This window comes from Limulus polyphemus, unplaced genomic scaffold, assembly GCF_000517525.1.
Source record: "Limulus polyphemus unplaced genomic scaffold, Limulus_polyphemus-2.1.2 Scaffold384, whole genome shotgun sequence".
NCBI lineage: Eukaryota > Metazoa > Arthropoda > Merostomata > Xiphosura > Limulidae > Limulus > Limulus polyphemus.
In genome coordinates, this window is record NW_013665994.1 from 518481 (window position 1) to 530511 (window position 12031).

At 30.8% G+C, this 12031-nt stretch overlaps 1 protein-coding gene across 1 annotated transcript in view; it reads right to left on the bottom strand.

Moving 5' to 3' along the window:
• Positions 1 to 503: 503 nt before the first annotated feature.
• LOC106457877 (alpha-soluble NSF attachment protein-like) overlaps positions 504 to 12031 on the bottom strand; it is a 25445-nt gene continuing 13917 nt past the window's right edge. Inside the window, exons 3-10 of the mRNA XM_013917326.2 lie at positions 10787 to 10903; positions 9227 to 9273; positions 5332 to 5409; positions 4452 to 4507; positions 3766 to 3850; positions 2805 to 2909; positions 2259 to 2327; positions 504 to 1177 (exon numbers count right to left, since the gene is read on the bottom strand). Of these exons, the coding sequence (XP_013772780.1) occupies positions 1028 to 1177; positions 2259 to 2327; positions 2805 to 2909; positions 3766 to 3850; positions 4452 to 4507; positions 5332 to 5409; positions 9227 to 9273; positions 10787 to 10903 (707 nt within the window). The 3' untranslated portion in view covers positions 504 to 1027. The remainder of the gene's footprint in view (positions 1178 to 2258; positions 2328 to 2804; positions 2910 to 3765; positions 3851 to 4451; positions 4508 to 5331; positions 5410 to 9226; positions 9274 to 10786; positions 10904 to 12031) is intronic.

The following is a 12031-nucleotide window of genomic DNA, read 5'->3' on the forward strand; positions in this document are numbered from 1 at the left end:
ACCATCAACACAAAGGTCAGTGACTAAAGCCATTAACATGTCCCAGGAAACAGTAAGCAACATAATCAAAAAGGGATGTCGATCTGGAAATGAGTAAAATATGGTATAGCTTCAGGAAGATAAGGCTTCTAGTCATACCCGAAGCAGCTGGACAATTAATTAGGTAGTCATGCTATTCCATACAAAGATACAAGCTGCCAGATGCAGCAGATATGGCTTTCTGTGTGATGAGACTGTTGAAATGGGGACTGGGAAACCATTGTCCTTGTACACTAGATGGATTATGGAAGGCCAGCACAGAGGAGGAGTGTACTTTGGACATGATAAAATCACTTTAATATAATGTTTTCAACTTCTTTATTCCTGTACTCAAGTTAGTTTTATTATCAAGAAAAGTACTATTCGCAACAGTTTATTAGACATTGGCAAAGAAAATTAGGTGATCTTATTTTACTCTTTTTTTTTGTATATAGTTCACAACATTAAAAGAGAGAACAATTTGAAAAATACAGCAATTTGTTTATTAATATGAAATAGAATAATACAAATATTAATCTTAACAGCCATTTTAAGGGTATAAAATACACATCAAGTCAAGAAGAAATCTGGATGTAAACTGAAAGAGTATTTTAGATTTTTTTTTACTTGTGTAAACTATTTCCCTTTGGAAACCTAGTGAGTTTTTGTATTATAAGTTATTTTAAGGCACATTATGATCTTTACCTCTATACCTGAAACAAATGATATTTATAAACATAACAAAAAGCATGAGTCGATTAGTTTCAGCAACAGGTTTTCCTGAGACTAATTGACTGATGCTTCTTGTCAGTAAGTTTCACTTTGCTTATAAAAGTAGTTTGGTTTCAGGGAGTTTCATTTTTTTTTAAATACCAGATGGTAGCTAAAAACATTTTACAAAATGAATCATTAAACATATTTTCTGAAGGCATATTTTGTTTGAGAAGATCATACTGGTGCACCATGGTTATTTAATTCTCTCTCTCTCTTTATAAAATATAAACACTTATTAACAAAGATCTGGAGCTGCTTGGATGTTTTTTTTTATTTTGAGCAGCAGACTGGTGTACCACTGATCTAATCTGGAGATTGAGTCATATTCCTTCACAGCATCTGTAAATCCATCAACGTCCTGTTCCTCCAACTTCTCTATGAGAACCTGTAATACATGAAAGATCATTACTAGTAAACATACGAGCTAACTTAATATTCAATTATTATTTTTTTCTTATATCTACCTGAAAATGTTAACTATTGTGACATCATCTACAAATAATGGCTCATGAAGTTTAAAATTAAGTCTTATTTAACTAATTATACTACATTATTTATTATTTGAAATGTATAATTAACCTGGGATACTGTTTACAATTATTGTTTTTTATCAACTAAATTCAATAACTGTGACTTTGCATTAATTTGGATACAGGGTCTCTATTAATTTTTTTCACATGATTGTCGTACGCTTATCATTTCAATTTTATATGTAACAAATCACTGTTAGACATAAAAAGGTTTAACATTTTCCATATTATATAAGATTCACATTACTAGCTGACTTGATAGAAAAAAAACATCCCTTAATAAGTTTGAGAAATGTATGTATTTATAATTCATCTACCATTATGAATTACTAATCTATCACAGCAGCTTTTGTTTGTTTGATTTTGCATTTTGCGCAAAGCTACACGAGGACTATCTGTGCTAGCCATCCGTAATTTAGCAGTGAAAGACTAGAGGGAAGGCAGCTAGTCATCACTATCCACCGCCAACTCTTGGACTACTCTTTTACAAACAAACAGTGCATCATAATGCTTTCATGGTTGAATGGGCGAGCATGTTTAGTGGGATGGGGATTCAAACCCGTGACCCACAGATTGCAAGTCAAGCACCCTAATCATAGCATGTGAATTTGAACAGTATTCAAAGTTTACAGTGGGTAATTTTTTGCACAACTTATAATAAGTGTGCAAGGTTTTGTATTTAATTTAAGTAACAGCAGATATACTTTCTGTAAATAATACAGGATGTGTTTTTTTTTATTCATTTCAATAAGGTTTAATTCTTACTGTCAGCATTTAACAGAGTTTTGTTCTTACGTAACAAAAAGAAATGATCACATTTTCTACAAAGATATGATATGTAAGGTTAATTTTGTACTTATCATTATTATACATAAACAAACTAGTAAAATATAGTTCATAAAGATTTTTGAAGTATTAAGGTATCACATAACTTACTTTAAGCAGTTTACACTCCCTTGAATCCACAAAAGATGGGTTCATTTCTTCGTATTTGTTAACAGAATGCTAAGAAAGAGGGAAGTTACTTGATTCACTGCAGTTGTCTTAGGACAGCAAATTTTCTTTACAAGTTACTCAACAAACTATTACAGTCCGAAATCAGCTAGCATAGTTATTAGTTATCTGATAATACATTATAACTGTGTTGGGTCAACTGACATTAAAAGTTATCTGATAATACATTATAAGTGTGTTGAGTCAACTGACATTAAAAGTTATTTGATTACACATTATATCTGTCTCAGGTCAGCTGATCTTTTAGAATTTATCTGAATTGCTTATTTCAAGGTCTTAGTAGTTTATGGTTGAGACAAGTACACAGAGGAAAGGTACACACACAACTTAATACATTTTTTTTTATCATGATGTACAAACCATAAAATAGAAAATTTGTAAAATGCACACAATTTTAATCCATACGAAATAAAAAAAATTATCAAGAGAAAATAGTTATAATTAAAAAAACACAGTAAATTTCAGTACCTGTGCATTAAGCACATCAATACACATGTGACATAAGGCTGCCCTAAATAAATATTCTTTTGCACCGAATTTTAACAATGGGCTCTCTAGGGACGATGCTGCCACCTGTATGCATAAATAGAAAACAAATCAGGTTTTTATTTTTGTTTAATACAAAACCAATTCCTTTTTAATACATGACATATTTATTGAAAGTTCATTTTCTACAATAAAAACATAAAAAATTAAAATTTCTTTCACTGCTTTCTTAACAATCCTAGTTAGTAAAAATATTTTTTATTGTACCTAGAACAAAACCAGCTCAAACTTGTGTGTGTGAAATATATATATCCAGCTTTTTCTAATTAAAACAAGTGTTTGTTTGTTTGAAGTTAAGTAAAAAAGCTGTATAATGGGCTATCTGTGCTCTTCCTACCACAGGTATCAAAACTTGGTTTCTATTGTTGTAAGTCCACAGACATAAAATAAGGTAATTTGTGACAGAATAAAATCAAGATCTTGCTTGTACAGGAAAAAGAAAAATTAGTATTGATTTCCAATTTTTAAATACAATAGCTACAAATTACCAATCTATATATTTTTTTACAGAATGAAAAAATATATATGTCTACAAATGGTATAAACAAGTGTTGAAAATATTTTTAATAAAATCAATTTCATACTAGTAAGATGTAATCTTTCAGCATTCTTCAAGATTTGCAAATGTTATGATAGATTATAATATTCATATTAGAAAAAAACATATCAATAAAAAAATAAAGTACAAAATTTCTTGTTTTGTTTCACAAGAATGATTACTGATAGTAGTTTAATTCAAAAGTAAAAGTGAAAACAGAAACTTAAAAATATAAACTTTGGCAACTGAAGGATAATTATACCCAATAGTTTGTTGTAAGAGGACACTTAGGAAATAAAAGGATATCAACTGAAAATGAAACACTTGCTATTGTAAAAGTCTTACCTCTTCATAAATTTCAATTGCTTTCTGGTACTGTTCCATTTGAGCAGCATATTTTGCAACATTAAGGAGACACTTGTTGGCCGAACTACCAGTAGAAAATATATAATAGCATGAATATTCTGTCTGTCAACATATGAGCTAATAAGTAAAAAAAAAAACGGTAAATATCAAGAGAAAGAGAGGAATGTTTGAGAGAACAAAGAACTTCATTCATGAATCAATTTCCTTCAAGAATTCATCAAATTACTAAAACAGAAATCATCCACTTACATGGTAAATGCATAACGCACTGCCAATAAATCATTAATATAAATTTGGCTGATAATCTTCAAGGACTATAGAAGAATTGATAATTTAAAAAAAGTAAGTACTTACTGAAAAGCATTATATGCGCAGTTTGGGCGAGAGGTATTTTCTTGCTATAATGTAATGTATAGTCTTTTTAAACTTTAGGAGAGATGATAACTCTGCTACTGGAAATTTTTAATTTTGTGAGTGAGTGCAAAATGGGTGAAGACCAATCTTCCTTTGCAACATTTAGTGAATACTATTACAAAACATGACTAAAATTACTTAAAATACTTTAAACATAAAAACAAACTATTCCATAAACATGACTTTGGTTGCATGATAAATACTTCAAACATAAAAAATAAAACTGACACTCAAGAATCAGGAGATCTCACCTGTTTGATTCTTCTCCCTTAAAATAATCTGCTGCTTGTTCGAAGTGTGAGATAGCCTTAAAACAACAACAACAAAACAGGCTCAAGATCATTAGATCTAAGTATTTTATTACTTCTTTTTCTTCTAAGTGCTCTGTCTAAGATATGTTATTTAATTAACACAAGTTTAATGTACTTTCTCTTAAACAATTAAATTTTATAATAATTCTACTTAAAAATCTATAAGAATCTATATCATAACCCCACATATTTCTGGTTTGGTTTGTAGACAAAAAATCTCTTATGAATCTATCAATAAAGTGTATTATTTTGTTTCATAAAATAGGTTGACAAACATTAACCTATATTATAAACACACTTACAAAGAGATTATCATTTTATTACTTTGTTTAAATTGGTACAAAGTAGGGACATTAAAAAAGCTGAAAAAAGTACCTAAAATATGGTTTTTCCATCAATAAATATACATAATAAATTTAAGAGGAATTAAAGAATAAAAGAATTACAGAGCATTAGCATAACAGAGTTTGAAAGTAAATATATTTAACTTTCAGATCTGATTGGATGAGAAAATCTAACAATTGTTAAGTTGTTGTTGTTGTTGTATCTTAATCAAATGTAGCACCTATTCAATATAACAGAGGGTTAAACAATAGTGTATATAAACTTGAATTTTATTCTTCTTAAAATACTACTAATACTAGTACATGTATCCATGTAAGAGCTGGAAGATTACCAGTAGATAGTTTCCAAACATTTATAGTACGTGCATGTCGAATGAGGTTACACCTTTAACCAAATTTACAATATTTTATGCAGTTATTCACAAATAAGGAGTTCAATAAAACAAAGATTAACCCCCCCCAAAAAATAATGATACCTTTTCTACATCAACAATTTCGGTTTCATATATTTCAGCAATTGTTACATGATGTTTGGCAGCTATTGCAAAACGGCCCTGTTAAATAAAATCAAAACATTTATGTAAGTGTTCATATATACACATAAGAAGCATGTAAGCTTCTATAAAGAGAGTTTACAAGGAGTAAACAGAAATTACTTTTGTTTGATGTAAAATGATCATTTTCTCAAAAGGTTTGTTAAGTTCATGCAAAGATACATATAAATTTTTAGTTTTGTTTTTTGCAGTTTTATGGGAGTTATTGCATTTTTTAAAATTGCATATAAGGAAAGCAGCTTTCCATGTCCTAAGATAGCCTGGTGCTACTATAGTATGTGGTCTACAAAGCTATTTACACTATAATGTGCCGGTGATGTCTTATGTCAAGATTACTCTTCTATAGAAATCTTTAAGCAACATTATTAAGGGAGATAAATAATTTCTTTTCAGATGTCAAGATTGTAAAAGCTACAGGCAGATGTTCTTGGCTTGAACTCTGGTTCGATAATAATGTTTGACTTCAAGATGCCCCCTTTTATACTCACATTCACCTTGTCCGCCAGAGACCTCCTACAATTGCTATCAATTGTAGATGAAAGATATCTTTGTACACTGCACGCTATAGTAGCACCAACAACCATTCATTAATTATGACTTTACATAACTTTCATCCAGGGGACGGGTGGTACTCCAGCTAGTTATACATAAGTCACTATGAATAACTGAATACTAGGCTTATGTTAATATGCAAGGAAGAGCAGATTTGCTGGTTGGATTTGTTGGATCAGTTCAGTGGGAAAGGGAGCTTTTGGAAAGGAAGATTTACATTTTAGTAGAGGCTGGCTTGTTTCCAAGGGCTATTAACTCAACCATAAGGGCAACTTTAAACTAGGTCAGAATAACAAAGATAAAATAAGATGTAGAGAGAAGTATAGTGTGGGAACAAAGTACAAAGGTAGTTTTAATGACAGATTAAACTGTTATTATTGTAATGCTAACAGTACAGGATGACATTAGAAAACTGGATGGAACATAGGATTTTGATGTTATAGGAAACCTGATTAAATATAAACAATTTTGATGACAGAAATTTCTCTGCAATAAAAGGTTATAGGTTGTTTAATAGAATACTTAAAAAAAAAAAAAAGGGGGAGGAGTGGCTTTATAAGTAAATTATGAGTCAAAACTTGTTCAAGCTTATGATATCAAAGTTAATAGCAATAAGGTTGAATCTATTTGGGTTTCTGTTAATGGTTATAAGGGAAGATGGTTTTTAGTTGGAAATTGTTACAGATCACTACATGAAACTGATGAAAAAATGAGAAACTCTACAGTGAGATAAAAAATTCAATTGTTAATGAGTATAAATATGGGAGATTCTAATTATACGCATATAGATTATGAAATGTTAGAGTCAAATGATGATGGAAACATGTTTTTAGAAATTATTCATAATGGTTTTCACCAACAATTGGTTATGAAACTTACTAGTAATAATGCTATTTTAAAATTTTTTTGGTAACTTCTAATAAAGAAATGGTTGATAGAGTAGATTAGAAAATATCTGGGTGCAAGTAATCACTGCTCAATTAGACTCAATGCATATAAAGGTAAAGAATAATAGATTTTGATTCCAAATTTCAAAAAACAAATGTTGAAAAGATAAAACAAGAATTATCTCAAGTGAATTGGACAACCGATTTAGTTGGAAATACTGATCAGATGTGGAAATTTTTTTTTTAAAAATTCTTAAATATTTAAAATAGCCATGTTCCTTTTAGACAAAAACATGTAGCTGGAAGTAAAAAACCAGGCTGGCTCACAAAGGGTATAAAGGATAAAACTAAAGAAAAGCATTATAAATATAAGAAGTTTAAATTGATTGCAGTGGTGGGAGATTTGGAGGATTATAGAAGATCAAGAGAGTTGGTCAAATGGGAAATTAGGAAATAAAAAAAAAAAAAGTATATGAAAAAGCTGGGCTGAAAATGTAAAAATTAACAGTAAGGCTTTCTTGAAATACATTAAGCATAAGCAAAATGTTAGGATGTTCCTTATCATGAACAGTTGCTAGATGGAAAAAAGATTAAATAAGATTATCACATTAATTATGAGATTGGTAAGAACTTGGAAGTAAGAATGATAAAGCTCATGAACAAGATGATATTTACCAAAAATTTTGAAAGTGGTTAAGAAATGGATATGTGAGCCACTTGCTATTATTTTCTAAGTCCTTGAATAATGGGCAGGTACCAGAAGATTGAAAGATGGCTAATATTGCTCCTCTTTTCAAGGGAGGTGATAAAATTTATCCAGGAATTATAGGACTTAATATTCTTATATCAGTGGTGGGAAAAGTTATTGAAAGTCTGATAAAGTGTGCTTTGCAAAGCCATTTAACAAATTCTAAAATTTTGTTGGATAGTTAGCATGGTTTCACTTGTGGAAAATCTTACTTTACTAATCTTTTGACTTTCTCCAAAGATGCTGCTTCTTAAATAAATGAGGGTATGGGTGTGGATTTGGTGTATCTGGATTTTGAGAAAGCACTTGACAAGATACTACAGAGATAAATTTTAAATAAATTTTTTTTATTTGACATTTAAGTAGAGTGTAAACAGTCAATCTAGCTTAATGTCATGAGTAAGATACCTCAGAGCTCAGTGTTAGGGCCTTTGCTGTTTTTGATTTACATCAATGACATAGATGACGGAATGATCAAGAGATTATTTAAATTCGCTGATAACTTTAAAGTTTTGGGTATTACTGGTTCCTGTCAACCAATGCTTTACAAAAGGATTTGGATCATTTGATGATTTAGGCGAATAAATGGCAGATGATCTTTAATTATAATAAATGCAAGGTAATGCAGGTGAGATATCACAAGTTGAAGTACGAGTATAATTTTGATGGGAATAACCTTAGTGTTATGGAAGAAAAATATCTCGATGTTCTGGTTCATCAGTCTTTTAAGCCATTCAAGCAATGGCAGGGCAAATAGGATTTTAGATTGTATGTAAAGAAACATTGAATACAAGCCTAAGTAGGTTATATTTCATTGTATATGTCATTGGTTAGGTCACATTTCGAGTACTGTGTTCAGTCTTGGGCTCTGTATGTTAGAAAGGACATTGAATTGTTGAAAATGGGTCAGAGAAGAGCTACTAGGATGATACCTGGGATAAAAATGATGTCATACGAGGATAGGTTAAGATCTTTGAACTGTTTTCTCTTGAAAGAAGAGTTAAAGGGAATCTGATCAAGGCATTTAAAACCATTAAAGAAATTAATGGTGTTGATGCATCATCTTTTTTTACATTTAATGGTGAGAACGGTAAGACAAAGGGGCATAAATATAAGTTCTGGCAGGATGGAAGTAATCTTCACCTAAACTTTATTTTTCTAACAGGGAGGTTGGCCTTTGTAACAGTTTACCTTCAGATGTGGTAGAAGTAAATTTAAGAGTTCAAGAGGAAGCTTTATAAATATTTAAATGATAAGGACTGGCTTCGAGTTTTTTTTGGTGTTTAATCTAATTTAGTGGATAGGATGACCTAGATAGGCCAAAAGTCTCTTTTGTCCTTTAATGTTATATCATTGAGTCATAACATCAACAACCCTTCCAGCACTTTCAACCATGTATGCCAAAAATGATACTCTGCTTCCTATGGTCATACATATACATTTGTTTGTTATTATCTTGATAACTATACCTAAATAATGGTTAAATTATAGCAACTGAAAAAAAAAGTTTTGTAACTAAATGCACAGAACAAATTGACTGTGTTATAATATATACCACATAACCTCTGTATATAACATACAGATAGTACTGATTTTTTACCTTGATTAAAAATTAAAACACTCTACTTACCATATCTGTGTAGATCTCTATAGCCTTGAGGAGACAATTAACTGCCTCTGTGAAAAATATTGATCCATCATACAAAGTATGCTTGACAAAAGTTAATCTTTCAGATATAATTCTGCTACTTAATACATTGAAATAACTGAAAGTTTCATTAGGGAACACACCTCATGAAACAATAACACTTCAAGAGGGGAAAGTTTTTTAAGACACATTTGAGATTGTGACTGTCTTGATTTTATCACTTGAACAAAATACACATAAATTTCCTTTCCAAAAGTATCCCGACTCATAGAGGGAGGGATTATTTTATTCTTATTTAGTACAATAAAGTTCAATTATTTTTCCTAAAGTATTTGAATGGTATCAATCACAGCAGATAAACAATGACTGAATACAAAATGGAAAGTTTTTCTAAGTTTAAGCACCTTGCACATACTGATAAGGTCATGTTACATATTCCAAGGAGTGTTTATATACACGCTTTTGGCAGGGAAATCAAGGACAAATCTAGGTACTTTCTAACAGAACTGAAGGAGCTAATTTCATGAAAAAAAAGTTTTAAATCTATCAATCATTCATTCAAATATTTTTAAATTGTGGCATAGAATCTGTATTAATAATACTGACAGACAATTTCTCTTTTCTCTATTTTTGTCTACTTTTTTATCAAATATAAAACATTACAAAAATCAAAATTTTTGTGAAATTTGCATATCACTGCAAGAAAAGAAGCAGCAAGTGTGTTTTATCTAAGAAATACACATGTACATTAGTTTCTGCATTGAATATTTGGCAGATAAGTTTGATTATTTGGTCTTGTTTTAGAGCAAAGCCATATTAGGCTATCTGCTGTGTCCACCCAAGGGAATTGAATCCAGGATTTTAGTGTCGTAAGTATGTAAACTTAACTTACTGCTGTCCCCATTGGGGACCTGGTGGATAAGAGACAGATCATATATATATATATATATATATATATATTCGACTATAATACATAAATGAGTCTATATTGAAGATTTTTCATAATCCATTGTAAGAATGTGCATAGTGAAACACTTTGGCTCTGAGTGTCCTCATTACCTTTGGAACTATCAACAAGACATGCCACCTGCATTTAAGGTATACAAAAGCTACTCATGCTAATTTGCTGACACCACTACAAAGAATACCAACAAATGCATGTTCAAATGCAAATTCCTATGGACTTCTGTGCTTTTGGATTGTGCAAATTAGCCCTGAAAAGTCATTGCCCATGCATTGTTGGACTTTGGAACAACACAGATCCATGTATTACACAAAACTTTCCTGTAGTAGAAACTGCGCTATAGAGAAACATTTCATCATCAAGTCCATCGTACAGAATATCATTAGTGGTGGAAAATAAAAGAACTTAAGACCTAAGCACTCTGTATCTTTGTATTATTACCATAGATTGTGAACAATTCTTTGTAGTCATAAAGTTAGCAATAACAACTAAAATATCAACTTCTGAATACCATAATTTTTCATTGGAAATTTTATAAACATAGCCATATTTGTCTTTTGAAAGGTTTGAAAACTAACCTTGAGGATCAGTTTTCTTATAGCAGTTTCCAGCATCTACATAGCATGTAGCAGCATCATGCCGACTTCCGAGCTTTAGGTGTAAAGATGAAGCCTCACAAAAAGCATTTCCAGCAGCTGAAACAAAAAGCATCACAACTATTAGGTTTACTTTTTATAATTGTATCAGAAAAGGCTTGAGATGCCAGACCTTTCATGTTCTTCACAATAAATATATCATGATAGATAACTACTTTAAATATAGCGATAACAGCTGAGACAATACTACAAACAATATACAGTGTTAGCACTAATTAGAGCTGACAAGGTAAACAATAACAGAAATAAATGTTAAGCTTCATGGTTATTGTTGTTCTGATTTAAGCATACAGGATGAATGGAAGAAGAAAAAAATTCTCAGTAAAATTATATCCTGAAGAGTGACCTTTAAAGTCATGAAACCAGTTGAAGAAAATAATAAAGGAGGGAAAAAAATAGAATAGTCTGATATTTCAGTGTTTTCTTACTTGTATCTATAGGCAAATCTTATTGGTGTAATAGCTTTTCTTCATGTCTTGATAAATTTCTAGATAGAGCAGCAAGAAGTTTAAAATCCAAGAAATAAGAATTATTTCAAAATACAGCAACAACGAATTTAGTTGTTGGAATTTGTTGGCTTATCTATCCCCTATGCTATGTAGAGCTAACTACAATTGAAAACATTTTAAAATCAACAGTATTTATACATTTCATATAAAAATCTTCTATTATAATGATTCTTTATCTAGTACTTTTGCAAACATACTTTGTTGTTCCTTCTACATTATGTGCCTGATTCTTGGCATAATGTATCAGGTCGTCAAGAAATTAATGTCACTTTTTTAGATGAAAAAACCTGAAGAACTTATACATCAAAACAAAAGATTTATTAAATAAAATAGTTTCCATTCTTATTGATGATACTTTTCTATCTCACAATCAGGTTGTTAACGCCCTGATTAAAGAAATCACTTGGCTTTGAAGCAAAAAACATGTCGATATCTTCTTTAACACCTTCCATATTTGCATACGTTCTCCCATTATGGGGTTGTAGCGAACAAAAATGATGGTAATCTGATGGTGCCATATCTGGAGAATATGGTGGGTGGGGGAGAACTTCCCAACCCAACTCCATGATCTTGTGTTGCGTCAAATGTGCCACATGTGGACATGCATTGTCAGGGAGAAAAAGAACACCTTTCCGATTGACGAGTGAAGGGCGTTTCT